The sequence below is a fragment of the Arvicola amphibius genome, chromosome X (genome assembly GCF_903992535.2).
Source record: "Arvicola amphibius chromosome X, mArvAmp1.2, whole genome shotgun sequence".
NCBI classification, from domain to species: Eukaryota; Metazoa; Chordata; class Mammalia; order Rodentia; family Cricetidae; genus Arvicola; species Arvicola amphibius.
This window is the reverse complement of record NC_052065.1, coordinates 93,595,024-93,611,314: the sequence shown is the minus strand read 5'-3', so window position 1 is coordinate 93,611,314 and position 16,291 is coordinate 93,595,024. Positions and strand designations below refer to the sequence as shown.

The following is a 16,291-nucleotide window of genomic DNA, read 5'->3' as shown; positions in this document are numbered from 1 at the left end:
CGATGAGGAGCAGAAGGAGCGAGAACATGAGGGAGAAAGTCAGGAACGAGAGGGGTGCGTTCACTCATGGAGACGGTGGGACAGAACTAATGGGAGATCACCAACTCCAGTTGGAATGGGACTGATGGATCATGCGACCAAACCCGTCTCTCTGAGTGTGGCCAACAGCGGGGGCTGACTGAGAAGCAAAGGACAATGGCTCTGGGCTCTGATTGTTCTTCATGGACGGGCTCTGTGGGAGCCTTCTCAGCTTGGTCGATCACCTTCCTGGACCTGGGGGGAGTTGGGAGGACCTTGGTCTTAGCATAGAGTGGGGAACCCTGATGGCTCCTTGGCCTTGAGAGGGAGGGAGGGGAGGTATGGGTGGAGGGGAGGGGAGGGAAGGGGGAGAAGGAGGGGAGAGAAAGGGGAGAAGGAGGGGAGGGAGGGGGGAGGAGGAGGGAAGGAGATGGAAATTTTTAAATATAAAAAAAAATAAACCATGAGAAAAAAAAAAAAAGAATCAGCACCAATACAGTTTTCTAAAAACAATAACTCACAAATATCAATCATCCCATGAAACCAGTTAATCCCCCCCCCCTTTTTCAGTATACACCCTGAGTCCATTTAATACCTCCCCCATGCCCTCAACCCTATACCAACCACCAATTGGTATCCCTAAACCTGAGGGCAAACTCTGTTGGGAGAGGGGGTGAGGTCCTCTAAGATTGCTTCCATCTGACATGGGGGCGACGTTCTTCTCAGGGGGTCCTGTGAAAGCAAATGATGGTAAAATACCCAGGTTGACATTTGGTTTGAGAAAATTGTAATTAGCCTCTGAGTGTTTTGAGGAGGTCCAGCCAGAATGTTCTCAAAAATGTGCACCATTCAAAACTGTCCTGTGCGGTTGGTACCAAAAATCAGGTCTAATTTTCACGCTATTAAAAATATGACATCATAGTAACCAGGTGGAGTTGATGTTGTGGGGCCCCATCTTCATCCTGGAAACTTCAAAGATTACTGAAGGAAAATTTGTTTGATGTGGAAAAGGTAAGCATTATCTACAAAGATATATACAGACATAAATACATGGGAAAAATGAGCGAAAAAACAAATAAACACAGATCTTTTAAAGGTATTTAGAGCCTTGGAGGGGTCACGCCCCTCAGACAGGGATTGCTCAGCTCCACCATCATTCTCTTCTATCAGGTTCAGTGTGTTCAGATTGATATTGAGGTCTTTAATCCATTTGGACTTGAGTTTTGTGCATGGTGATAGATATGGATCTATTTTCATTCTTCTACAGGTTGACATCCAGTTATGCCAGCACCATTTGTTGAAGATGCTTTCTTTCTTCCATTGTGTACTTTTAGCTCCTTTATTGAAAATCAGGTGTTTATAGGATGTGGGTTAAAATCCTGGTCTTCTATTCGATTCCATTGGTCGACTTCTCTGCTCAACCTCCTTAGCAATCAGGGAAATGCAAATCAAAACAACATTGAGATACCATCTTACACCTGTCAGATTGGCTAAAATCAAAAACACCAATGATAGCCTTTGCTGGAGAGGATGTGGAGTAAGGGGTACACTCATCCATTGCTGGTGGGAATGCAAACTTGTGCAACCATTTTGGAATGCAATGTCGAGGTTTCTCAGGAAATTTGGAATCAACCTACCCCAGGACCCAGCAATCCCACTCTTGGGAATTTACCCAAGAGAGGCCCAATCATATTACAAAAGCATTTGTTCAACTATGTTTATAGCAGCATTATTTGTAATAGCCAGAACCTGGAAACAACCTAGATGCCCTTCAGTGGAAGCATGGATGAAGAAAGTGTGGAATATATACATATTAGAGTACTACTCTGCGGTAAAAAACAATGACATCTTGAATTTTGCATGCAAATGGATGGAAATAGAAAACACTATTCTGAGTGAGGTAACCCAGACCCAAAAAGATGAACATGGGATGTACTCACTCATAATCGGTTTCTAGCCATAATTAAAGGACATCGAGCCTATAAATTTGGGATCCTTGAGAAGAAAATAAGAAGGTGAACTCCCAAAAAAAGATATAGTAATCCTCCTGGATATTGGAAGTAGACACGATCGCCAGGCAAAAATTGGGAACTTGAGGGTTGGGAGAGACTGGGCCAAGGGAAGATGGGGAGAGAAAAGTGTGAAGGGGAGAGCGGGGGGAGCTCGGAGGAATGGGGTGCTTGGGATATAGGAAGGGTGGATATGGGAGCAGGGGAAGCATATATCTTAATTTAAGGAGCTACCTGAGGGTTGTCAAGAGACTTGACCCTAGAGGAGTTCCCAGGTTTCCAGGGAGACGCCCCCAGTTAGTTCCTTGGGCAGCTGAGGAGAGGGAGCCTGAAAAGGCCAATTCCTATAGCCATACTGATGAATTTCTTGCATATCACCATAGAACCTCCACCTGACGATAGATGAAGAAAATGACAGAGCCCCACATTGGAGCACCGGACTGAGCTCCCAAGATCCTGATGAGGAGCAGAAGGAGAGAGAACATGAGAAAGAAAGTCAGGACCATGAGGGAACCTCCAGCTGGCGACAGATGGGGAAGGTGACTGAGCCCCACATTGGAGCACTGGACTGAGCTCCCAAAGTCCTGATGAGGAGCAGAAGGAGCGAGAACATGAGGGAGAAAGTCAGGAGCGTGAGGGGTGCGTTCACTCATGGAGACGGTGGGACAGAACTAATGGGAGATCACCAACTCCAGTTGGAATGGGACTGATGGATCATGCGACCAAACCCGTCTCTCTGAATGTGGCCAACAGCGGGGGCTGACTGAGAAGCAAAGGACAATGGCGCTGGGCTCTGATTCTTCTGCATGGACGGGCTCTGTGGGAGCCTTCTCAGCTTGGTCGATCACCTTCCTGGACCTGGGGGGAGTTGGGAGGACCTTGGACTTAGCATAGAGTGGGGAACCCTGATGGCTCCTTCGCCTTGAGAGGGAGGGAAGGGAGGTATGGGTGGAGGGAAGGGGAGGGAAGGGGGAGAAGGAGGGGAGGGAAGGGGGAGGAGGAGCGGAGGGAGGGGGGAGGAGGAGGGAAGGAGATGGAAATTTCTAAATATAAAAAAAAATAAACCATGAGGAAAAAAAAACTAAAAAAAAAAAGATGAACATGGGATGTACTCACTCATAATTGGTTTCTAGCCATAAATAAAGGACATCGAGCCTATAATTCGTAAAAAAAAAAAAATCCTAGAGAAGATATATAAGAAGGTGAATCCAAAGAAAAACATATAGTTATCCTCCTGGATATTGAAAGTAGACAAGATTGCCGGACAAAAAAATGGGAACTTGGGGGGGGGTGGGATGGGGGATGGGGGATGGGGAGAGAAAAGTGTGAAGTGGAGGATGGGAGAAAAAAACACAAAAGACTTTAACAAATTCCTGGGACCAGACACATAATGAAGCTTTCTCCCATGGTGGGAGAAACCCAAACAGTTGCCTCTGAAATGTCCAGAGATGACCAGGGAGCAAAATTCCCTACCTAATGACCCAGGACTGAGAGAAATCCCATCCTGTCTACAAATGACCCAGGACTGGGAGAACTCCCATCTTTGTCTAAATGAGGTGTCCCTCATTTCTGCAGGGTCTCTGTACAAGCGTGTCCACTTCAGAGAACACCTGCCAAATACCAAAATCTCAAACTGGCTGACTGGTACAAAGCCATAGTTAGACAAGACAAAATGACTGAGATAAAGAGACAAGCGACAACGAGCACTCACTCACTGTTGGACCCTAAAGACCAATTACCAAGAAGGAGTTGCCCCAAGAGACCACCCTCACACCGCAGTTGATGTAAAAGCAAGAGGATTTAATTCTGTGTCGTGACAGGGTCCTTCAGCATTCAAGAAGCTAAAAGACCCAGAATGACTATCACAAGCTACTTTTAAAGCAAAAAGCCACAGAAACAAGGGGGAGGGGGGTACTCAGGGTTTGTTTTCTTTAACTATTAGGATTGGCTTATTCAAAGGGCTACTAACAATAATTGGTCTGAGCCAGAGCTGGAGAGCGGTTGCCAGATCAGGTGAGGTAAGAGGGAACATCTTAAGGTTATTTAGACCCCCTTTCCAGGGACGGAGTCAAAACACTTGTGGCCATATGTGGGTTATCTTGTCCCAATTCCAGGAATGGATCTCTACTGGAGAACATCCACAAGGACACAGGGAGATGGGACTACCCAATATTCCAGCACGTGCATGTGTAGTTGTTAGGTTCCCAGAGGAGGGCGGAAAGCACTAAGGCTGAGAGGCCTCAGAAATGGCCTCAGAGTTGTCCTAGAGTTCTACACTCACCAAATGGTAGATTCTAATAAACCTCTGGACTCTCCTCCTTGTGGAATCTCTGGGGTTCCCAGCAATGAACCAAATTTTGTACCCAGATTTTGACACCAGAGAAAGCCCACCAGAGAGGCCCAGACTGTAATAAGCAAGGTTTAATCAGCATAATACAAACATGTTTGGAACCCTTGTCTACTGAGCCCCTTACAGTGAGGTAGAGAGAAGAGTTGTATCTCCTCTGTGTATCTCTGTTGTATCTCTCTGTGGTAAGCTTTTAAAGGCAGAACTACAAAGGCTTTCTGAAGCTGCTTTGTCACAGGTGCAAGGACTTTTGCTCTATCTCATCCTGCTGTGTCAGCTAGTTTTTTGTTCTTAGAGCAAGGCACTGTTCTTGAGTCAGGCCATCTTTATCAGTCTGTACCAGGTAGCTGGCTGGGCTGAACCAAGTGTCCTTGTGCTCAGAATCTCCTGGGTGGGAGAGGGGAACGCCACTATCTTCCTGGGAAAACATTCTGCTACGAAATTTCTTCTCACTCCTTTGAGAATAAGGGGTAGGGTCCTATACTCAACACAAGATTTCTGTTTTCTAAAGGTGGGGTAACACACTACTGCCAGACTTGTATGATAGTCCATAGAGTGGACAAGCAACCAAATTATATGGACACCATCTAGGCTTGTATGATTCATTAGTTTTGGTTGTGTTTTTTGTTTGTTTGTTTGGTTGGTTTTGGTTTTGGTACTAAAGTTTGAACTCAGGACCTGTCACATGCTAAGCAAGTGTTCTACCATCAAGCTATGCACCCAGCCTATGTCTACTGCTGATTTGTACTCCCATGAGTCTATGAAAATAGCTTCAGACAAAAAATATCAAAAGGTAAAAAGAAAGCATATTTAACAAATGGTACTGTCCTAACTAATATCAACATGTAGAAGAAAGAAATGCATCTATCACCATTCACAAAACACTAGTCAAAATATATCAAAGACCTCAACATCTTAGAGAAAGTGGAAAATACAAATGAATGCATTGGCATAGGAGATCACTTCCTAAATATAACCCTAGTAGTACAGACTCTGATAGAAATAATTAATAAATGGTACTTTCTGAAACTGACAAGCTTCTGTAAAGCAAAGGACATGGTCAACAAGACAAAATGACAGTCTACAAAATGGGAAAAGATCTTCACCAACCCCACATCAAACAGAGGTCTGATCTCCAAAATATACAAAGAACTCAAGAAATTGCTCATCAAAAGAACAAATAATAAAATAAAAATGGAGTACAGACCTAAACAGAGGACACTCAACAGAAGAACCTAAAATGGCTGAAAGACACTTAAGGAAATGCTCAACATCCTTAGTCATCAGAGAAATGAAAATCAAAACTGATCTGAGATTCCATTTACACCTGTGAGAATGGACAAGATCAAAAACACTGATGACACTTTATGCTGGAGAGCTTTGGGGTAAAGGGAACACTCCTGCATCGCTAGAGGGAGTACAAGCTGGTACAGCTCCTTTGGATGTCAGTATGGCAATTTCTCAGAAAATTAGGAAACAATCTTCTTCAAGACCCGGAAATATCACTTTTGGGTATATATCCAAAGGATGCTCAATCATGCCACAAGGACATGTGCTCAACTATGTTCATGGCAGCATTGCTTGTCATAGCCAGAACCTGTAAACAACTTAAATGCCCCTTCACCAAAGAATGAATAAGAAAAATGTGGTACATTTATACAATGGAGTACTACACAGGAGAAAAAAATGACATCTTGAAATTCGCAGGAAAATGGATGGAGCTAGAAAATATCATATTGAGTGAGGTAACCCAGACCCAGAAAGACAATTATCAAACATACTCACTTATACGTAATTTTTAAACATGAAACAAAAAAACTACCCTACAGATCACAATCGCAGAGATCGAGACAACAAGGAGGACACTAAGAGAGACAATGGATCTAATCTACATAGAAAGTGGAAAAGGACAAGATCTCCTGAGTAAATTGAGAGCATGGGGATCATGGGAGAGGGTTGAAGGGGAGAGGAGAGGCAGGAAGGGGAATAGAGAAAAATGTAGAGCTCAATAAAATTAATCATAAAAATAGTTTTGTGGCATGTGTGTGTGTGTGAGTGTCTCAATATGGGGAAGTGTGTGTGTGTGTGTGTGTGTGTGTGTCTGTCTGTCTGTCTCCCTTCCTCTCTTTGTGTGTGTGAGTGTCTCTATGTGGGGTGCAGGTGTGTCTGTTGCTGTATGTGGGGTGCATGTGTCTCTTTCTCTCTCTTAGTTTGTGTGATGTGTGTGTGTGTGTGTGTGTGTGTGTGTAGACTTGACTCCATTTCAGAAAATTCTCTGAACTAAGAATTCCACAGTCATATGTCTACCTATGAGTTTCTGTTAGCTCTACCTCCAAATACATTCTGTATCCACTCACGTCTCTCCATCTTCACTCACTTCCTATGCAAGCTCCAGAATTTCTTACTGTAGTGATAGCAACAGCTAAAGAAATGTTAGTCGACTACCATGATCTCTTTGCTGGTCTCCCCGTTGCCACTCTTGGCTTGCCATATATCAACTAAAATGATTTAACTAAACTATAAGCCAGTACATTTGACCCTCTTCAATGGCTTTAGAATGAATTTCTAACCTCTTGTTTGGGTCAGTAGTCCCTGGAAAATCTGCCTTCTGTTACCACATCGATGTGCTTCTTACCACACTTGAACATCTATTAGATGTTCTTACCACTCTTGAACATCTATTAGATGTATCACAAATACAGAGTCTCCTGTATCCCAGGATGGGTACAAACTTACTATGAGCTGAGGATAACCTTGAACTCATGCTCCTCCAACCTCCTGAGTTCTGGGGCTGTAGAAATTTTGCCAAAGAAAATATACAGTCATGGAATAAGCACATGAAAAGATACCCATTTTCTAACTGGATGTTTAATTTTAAAATATTAATTTATTATTTATCTGTAAATGATGTCTGTGCATGTGTGTGTGCAGAGAGAATAAATCGGAGGAAAAATCTAGGCTCAAGTGAGAAAAGAGCAAAGAGCAAGAAGAGGAGAGGGAGAGGAGGAAGCCAGGGTCCAGTCACCTAGTCACACAGCGAGCTGCAGAGTAAGAAAAAAGACATATAGAATAAATAGAGAATCAGCAATCCCCACCAGAACAAGTCCAACTCCAAGCCAGGCACTTCTGCAGGAAGGGATCCAGACCAGGATTTACAGAAACAGGTCAAACCCGGCATGATAGGCCAAAGTAGGCATGAGACAGCAAACTCCAAGGGAGCTGAGCAAAGCACAGGAGTGCTGAGCTATCTCCAAAAACACGGAGTAACCAACGGGGTAACTAGAACTGTGACACTGACTGTACCACAATGAACAACTGAGCTTTAATTCGCTGACACCTAGAAGATTATCCAACAGAATCTCAGACAGCCCCAACAACATCTATTAGAGGCAAAGATGATAGAAAACGTAAGATCATGTGCTACACCACAAAGAGCAACACAATACCAGTAAAACCCAAAGAACCTACAACAGCAAGACGTAAACAATGAAATATGGATGAACCAGAAGAAAATGACCTAAAAATAGCTTGAAGAGAATGTTTAAAATTCTGAAGACGAAATGAGAAATTCACTTAAGGAAATCATGGAAAAGACAAACAAAAATTGGAAAATATCAGGAAATCACTTAAAAGAAAACCAAGAAAAAGAAATACAATGTATGAAAGAAACTATTCAAGACTTGAAAATTGAAATAGAAACAATAAAGGAAACGCAAGCTGAGGTAATTATAGAAACAGAAATCATGAGAAAAAATCAGGAACCACAAATGCCAGCATGAACAGCCGAATACACTAGATGGAAGAGAGAATTTCAAGCGCTGAAGATACAATAGAGGAAAGAGACTCATCAGTTAAAGAAAACATTAAATCCAACAAAAGCTTAACCCAAAATATCCATGAAATATGAAACACCATGAAATGGCAAAATCTTTGAATAATAAGTATAGAAGAAGGAATAGATCAACTCAAAGTCACAGAAAATTTATTTAGCAACATGATAGAAGAAAACTTTCCCAACCTAAAGAAAGATATGCTTATGAAGATACAAGAAGCTTACAGAATACCAAATAGAATGGCTCCAAAAAACTACTCTTGCCACATAATAATCAAAACACTAAACATACAGAATAAAGAAAGACTATTAAGAGCTGCAAAGGAAAAAAACCAAGTAACATATAAAGGTAGACCTATCAGAATTACACCTGACTTCTCACTGAAGACAATGAAAGCCAGAAGGTTGTGGTCAAGCACTATGCAGACATTAGGAGACCATGGATGCTAACACAGACTACTCTACCCAGCAAAACTCTCAATAACCATAGAAAGATAAAACAATATATTCCATGACAAAACTAGACTTCACCAATACCTAGATACAAGCCCAGTGCTACACAAGATACTAGAAGGAAAACTCCAAGCCAAGTAACCTAGCTTCACCAACAAAAACAAAGACAATTGATGGTCTCAGAGCAAATGCCAAAGGAGGGTAAACACACAAAATATCATCACCAATAATGAAACCTAAATTAACGGAAGATAGCAATCACTGGTCCTTAATATCCCTTAATGTAAATGGACTCAACTCACCTATAAAAAGGCACAGGCTAACAGATTGGATACAAAAACAGAATGCATCCTTCTTCTGCATACAAGAAACATATCTTAACCTCAAAGGCAGACATTGTCTCATAGTAAAGGGTTGGGAAAAAACATACCAGTCAAATGGACCTAAGAAAAAAGTGGGTGTAGCCATCCTAATATCTAACAAAATAGACTCCAAGCAAAAATAAGTCAAAAGAGACAATGAAGGTCACTTCATATTAGTCATAGGAAAAATCTGTCAAGGAGACATCTTAATACTGAACATCTATGCTCCAACATCAAAGGCACCCTCATATGTGAAAGAGATGCTTCTAAAGCTTAAATCATACATTAAACCACACACACACACACACACACACACACACACACTAATAGTGGGAGACTTCAACACTCCCCTCTCACCATTGGACAGGTCAGTCAGACAAAAAAAATGAACAGAGGAATAAGAAAACTTAACAGATGTTATGACTCAAATGGACTTAACAGACATCTATAGAATATTCCATCCAAACAGAAAAGTATATACATTCTTCTCAGCATAGCATAGAAACTTCTCAAAAATTGACCAAATATTCTGTAACAGAACAAACCACTACAAATACAAAAAAATTGGAATAATCAATGTACTTTATCAGATCACCATGGTTTAAATAGAGAAGTGAACAGCAATACTAATTCCAGAAAATCCACAAACACATAGAATTTAAACAATGCTCACCTGAATCATCAATGTGTCAAGGAAAAAATAAAGGCAGAAATTAAAGACTTTCTAAAATTCAAGGAAAATGACCACACAAAATACCCAATTTTGGGGACATAATGAATGCAGTGTTAAGAGGAAAGTTCATAGCAGTAATTGGCCTACATAAGAATCTAGAAAAATCCCACACTAGTGAATTAACAGAACATTTGAAAACTTTAGAACAAAACGAAGCAAACTCACCTAAGAGAATCAGATGGCAGGACATAATCAAAGTGAGAGCTGAAATCAACAAAATAGAAACAAAGAAAACAATACAAAGAATCAGTGAGACAAAGAGTTGGTTCTTCGAAAAACTCCAACACAATAGCCAAACCGTTATCCAAACTAACCAAAAGGCAGAGATAGAAAATGCAAATTAACAAATCAAAAATAAAAAGGAGGACAAAACAACGGACATGGAGGAAATAGAGAGGATGTTTAGATCAAATATTGAAAACCTGTGCTCCACAAAATTGGATATCTTAAATGAAATGAACAACTTTCTGGATAAATATCACTTACCAAAATTAAATCAAGACCAGATAAGCAAATTAAACAGATCTATAACTGCTAAAGAAACAGAAACAGTCATCTAAAGTATCCCAACCAAAAAAGCCCAGGACCAGATGGTTTCAGCTCAGAATTCTACAAGACTTTCAAAGAATTAATACCAATACTCCTTAAATTATTCCACACAATAGGAACAGAAGGAACATTGCCAAACACTTTTTATGAGGCTACAATTACCTTGATACCCAATACACATAAAGATATTACTAAGAAAGAGAATTACAGACCAATCCCACTCATGAATATTGATGTAAAAATACTAAATAAAATACGGGCATATCAAATCCAAGAACACATCAGAACCATCATCCAACATGGTCAACTCGGTTTCAGCCCACAGATGCAGGGATGGTTCAACATACAACAATCTGTCATCATGATCCACCATATAAACAAGCTGAAAAATAAAAAACCACATGATCATCTCATTAGATGCCGAAAAAGATTTTGACAAAATTCAACACCCCTTCATGATAAAGGTCTTGGAGAGAACAGGGATGCAAGGAACATACCTAAACATAATAAAGGCAATATACAGAAAACCAACAGCCAACATCAAACTAAATGGAGTGATTCCACTGAAATCGGGAACAAAAAACGGTTGTTCACTCTGTCCATATCTATTCAATATAGTTCTTGAGGTCCTAGCTAAATCAATAAGACACCAAGAGGAGATCAAGGGGCTACAAATTGGAAAAGAAGAAGTCAAACTCTCACTGTCTGCTGATGATATGATGGTTAACATAAGTGATCCCCAAAATTCTACCAAGGAACTCCTACAACTCATAAACACTTTTAGTATTGTAGCAGGGTAAAAGATTAACTCAAAAAATCAGTAGCCATCCTCTACACAGATGATAGAAGGGCAGAGGAAGAAATCAGAGAAACAACACCCTTCACAGTAGCCACAAACAGCATAAAATATCTCAAAGTAACTCTAACCAAACAAGTGTAAGACTTGCAAGACAAGAACTTTAAATCTTTGAAGAAAGAAATTGAAGAAAACACCAGAAAGTAGAAAGATCTCCCATGCTCTTCGGTAGGCAGAATTAAAATAGTAAAAATGGCAATCTTATCAAAAGTAATCTACAGATTCAACACAATGCCCATCAAAATTCCAGCAAAATTCTGCACAGACCTCGAAAGAACAGTACTCAACTTCATACGGAAAAGCAAAACAAAAAAAACAAACAAAAAAAAAAACAGCATAGCCAAAATAATCCTGTAAAATAAAAGAACTTCTGGAGGCATCATAATCCCTGACTTGAAACTCTACTACAGAGCTTCAGTACTGAAAACATCCTGGTATTGGCATACAAACAGATGGGGGGGAGGAGGGGGACAATACAACTAAATAAAAAAAACCCAAATATAAATCCACACATTTTCCAACACCTGATTTTTGACAGAAACAAAAAATATCAAATGAAAAAGAAAAAGCATATTTAACAATTAGTGCTGACATAACTGGATTTTAACATGGAGAAGAATGAAAATAGACGTGGTGGGGGACAATACTGTATTCTGTCAATTATGTTTTAAATAAATGCTGATTGGCCAGTAGCCAGTCAGCAAGTAGAGGCGGGGGAATGAGAACACGAGTATTCTGGGAAGAAGGAAGCTCCCTAGGGAGTCCTGCCCATAGCACCTAAGAAGCAGCATGTGACCCCACCCCACTGAAAAAGGTACTGAGCCATGTGGCTAACATAGATAAGAATAATGGGTTGATATAAGTTATAAGAGTTAGCGAGAAGGCTCTGCTAATGGGCCAATGAGTATATGATTAATATAGATTTCTGTGTATTTTCTTTGGGATTTACCGGCTATAGGAACCAGTCAGGAAAGAAACCTCAACAAGCAGGACCTAATGTTACATAGACCCATATCTATCACCATGCACAAAACTCAAGTCCACATGGGTCAAAGACCTCAACATAAAGTCAGCCACACTGAACCTTATAGAACAGAAAGTGAAAAATACACTTGAACTCATTGGCACAGGAGACCACTTCCTAAATATAACCCCAGCAGCACAGACGCAGAGCGAAACAATTAATAAATGGGACCTCCTGAAACTGAAAATCTTCTGTAAAGAAAGGACATGGCCAACAAGATGAAAGGACAGCCTACACAATGGGAAAAGGTCTTCACTAACTCGACATCAGAGTTCTGATCTCCAAAATATACAAACAACTCAAGAAATTGGTCAAGAGAAGAACACATAATCCTATATAAAAATGGGGTACAGACATAAACAGAGAACTCTCAACAGAGGAATTTAAAATGGCTGAAAGACACAAAAGGAAATGTTCAACATCCTTAGTCATCAGAAAATTGCAAATAAAAACAACTCTGAGATGCCATCCTATACCTGTAAGACTGGCCAAGTTCAAAAACACTGATGACAACTTATGCTGGAGAGGTTGTGGGGAAAAGGGAACACTTCTGCATTGCTGGTGAAAATGCAAGCTGATACAACCCCTTTCGATATCAGTGTGGTAATTTCTCAGAAAATTAGGAAACAACTTTCCTCAAGACTCAGTAATACCACTTTGGGGTATATATCCAAAGGATGCTCAATCGTGCCACAAGGACATGTGCTTAACTATGTTCATAGCAGATGTGTCTTTTTCATAGCCAGAACCTAGAAACAACCTAAATGTCCCTCAACCGAAGAATGGATAAGAAAAAATTCATACATTTACACAATAGAGTACTACACAGCAGAAAAAAATAATGACACCTTGAATTTTGTAGGAAAATGGATTGAGCTAGAAAACATGATTTTAATGAGGTAACCCAGACACTGAAAGACAATTATCACATGTACTCATGCATAGGTGGTTTTTAAACATAAAGCAAAGAAAACCAGCCTACAAACCACAGTCCCAGAGACCATAGACAACAATGAGGACACTAAGAGAGACTTACATAGATCTAATCTACATGGGAAGTATAAAAAGACAAGATCTCCTGAGTAAACGGGGAGCATGGTGACCTTGTGGGAGGGGTGAAGGGGGGAGGGGAAAGGCAGGCAGGGAAGCAGAGAAAAATGTAGAGCTTAATAAATATCAAAAAGGATGATTAATATTTGTGCATGATATTCATGTGTACCTATATGTATACCACAGTGGGCATGTGAAAGGCAGAAGCCAGCCTTGTGGAATTGGCTTTCTCTTTCCACTTTTCCATGGGTTTCAGGATCCCAACTCAGGCTGTCAGGATTGTACAGCAAGTGCTTCACTAGGAAACCATCTCACTAGCTGACATAGATTGGTTTTTATTGGATATGTAGCAAGTTTGAAACAAAGTATTTATTGCTGTACATACATACATCACCTCATTAAATATGTTTACCAACTCGGTAAGCTCAGTATTAGGATTCTTTCTTGGCCCCTTTTATATAAGAAAGGCATGAGACGCCAAGAGGTAGACTGGTTGTCCAGGACCATCTTGCTTGCAAGTGAAAGACCTAAGACTCGAAATAGGTCCATCAAGTCAAACGTGGTGGTGCATGCCTGGATTCCTAGCATTTAGGAGAATCAAAAATTCAAGGCCAGTTTTGGTTACACAGCAAGTTTGAGGCAATCCTGGGTTACATAAGACCTGTTCTCAAAAAAGCAAAGGCAACAAAACAAAAGCACCAAACCAAAGCAGAAGAACACAAAAGTCCTGCTGATTCTTGAGGCCAGGGCAAATCATCTTCTCTCCTGGGAATGATTTGGTGAGAGCTCTAAATTGCTTTAAGTGTTGATGCACCACGTTCATGCTGCACCTTTCTTCCACTCATATAACATATTAAAGACATTATCTGAGTATTTTGTGTTAATACACAGTATCTCTCTCTATTGCTTACAAATGTATACCAAAAAGGTACTATCAATCTTGCCATCTGCAAAATATGTTCAGATAAGCTAAGTGACTTGCTTAAGTCCACATAACTACTAGAGATAGATCTAGGATTTAAATTCAAATCTAGGGCTGCTGACACAGTCAAACGGAATCATCTGCTTTCTAAGTAGGACTTCTTGAGTCATGTGGAGTAGCTGAGAAAGGGGACCTGAAATATATTCAATAGGTAATTTGGGGTGACTTTAAGAAAAGTTACCTTGAGTGGATTTCTGTCACTGCTAGGTAACAATGGGGAAGATAATGAGCTACGTGTCAGAATGGGCGGGTGCTGGGCTACAGCCGGGGTCTCTCCCAGGCATTCCGAGGCAGGCTAGAGAGCAGGAGGCAGGCACTAGGCCTCGCTCAGGCGGCCTCAGGGCAGCAGAGGCGGCAGAGCCCAGCCAGTCCTCTCCTGGCCGGACCACCAAAGCCTAGTGAAGAAAACTGAAAGTCCAGGTTATTGGATTTCAGTACTATGTCATAACAGACAGATAATCCTCCACTTTTTCATCAAGATGGAAAACTCAGATTCTAGCGATCAAGGAAATGACCAATCTGCAGCACAGCGCAGAAGGCAAATGGATCCATTGGATCGGGAAGAAGCTTTCTATCGATTTGTAAATAATCTGAGCGGAGAAGACTATCGACTTATGAGAGACAACAATTTGCCAAGCACCGCAAGTCAAAGTACTGAGGAGGAGCTTCTCAGAGGACTACAGCAAATTAAAGAGGGGCCACCACCACCACCCCTGCCACAGAGCTCAGAAGAAAATAGACGTGGAGTCTCTTCAGATGACCTGTCCAATGGTGAGTCCATAACAGATTGGCCTAACTCTGTCAGCCAGACTGGCAATACAACAAGAAGTGGTCAGAGAGGAAATCAGTCCTGGAGGGCAGTGAGCCAGACTAACCCAAACAGTGGTGATTTCAGATTCAGTTTAGAGACAAATGTCAACCGTAATAATGGAAGCCAAACCCCAGAGAATGAAAATAAAACATCTGCTACTCGTCTTAATGTAGAAAACATGGACAGTAGCAGTCAAAGGCAAATGGTAAATTCAGCATCTGACACATCATCTGCCAGAATACCTAGTTCAGAATGCAGTTCTGCTGAAGCATTAACAGAAGTGCCATCCACCAGAGGTCGGAGGAGGGAAAGAAGCCGGAAACCCGAACACCAGAGAAGAACCAGAGCCAGAGCTGAGAGAAGTAGGTCCTCTCTGCACCCAGCAAATGCAATTCCACGAAGATCTCATCATAGCATCTCATCTCAGACTTTTGAGCACCCTTTGGTAAACGAGATCGAGGGAAGTTCTAGGGCCCCTTGCCTTGGGACTTTGAGACAGCACATAACTGGACCTGAGTTGCTAGGTAGAGGTCCTTGTGCGGCTTCTGGGTCAAGAAATTCTGCAGCTCAAGGGACAAGTTATTCAGACACGGATACCAATGGTGAAGCGGCAGGATCTGGTCAAAGACCTCCAACCAGAGACCTTCAAGTCAGAAGGGGTCTGCTGGGAGAATACCCGCAGAGAGAGAGCATAGCTAGCAGAACTCGGTCAAGGTCTCAGACCCCAAACAACACAGTCACTTCTGAAAGAGAAGATGGAGGTTTTATACGCACCTTTACACTTTTGGGACGTGCAGCTGGGAGAACCTATGTGAGTAGAGACGGGTTTTCCACTCTTACAATCTTCGATCCTGGATCAAGGGAAACTACAACTGTTCCGATTCAAACCAGGCTAAGGCAGAGATCGACAAGTTTGGGTGAGCTTCCATGGAGTGGAAGACCTTCCGATGGTTACAGTTCAGAAACTCTCTCAGCGATGTTTGAAGGAGGAGGTACTGAAGCAACCCGACTTTACCCCTTTCGTGACGACCTCCTACCTAGTGGACTCACCAAAGAATACATTGATAACTTAGCAATGAGAAGTTTCGGTGAAAACGATGCATTGACGACATGTAGTATTTGCATTACAGAATATACAGAAGGCGACAAACTTCGTAAGCTACCTTGCTCCCATGAGTACCACGTCGACTGCATCTACCAATGGTTATGGGAGAATATCACCTGTCCCATTTGTCGCAGGTCCGTCTTATCTTCTGGGAACAGAG

At 41.4% G+C, this 16,291-nt stretch overlaps 1 protein-coding gene across 1 annotated transcript in view; it reads left to right on the top strand.

Moving 5' to 3' along the window:
- Nucleotides 1-14,694: 14,694 nt before the first annotated feature.
- LOC119804383 (E3 ubiquitin-protein ligase RLIM-like) overlaps nt 14,695-16,291 on the top strand; it is a 48,618-nt gene continuing 47,021 nt past the window's right edge. Inside the window, exon 1 of the mRNA XM_038315815.2 lies at nt 14,695-16,018. Coding sequence (XP_038171743.2) covers nt 14,695-16,018 — 1,324 coding nt within the window. The remainder of the gene's footprint in view (nt 16,019-16,291) is intronic.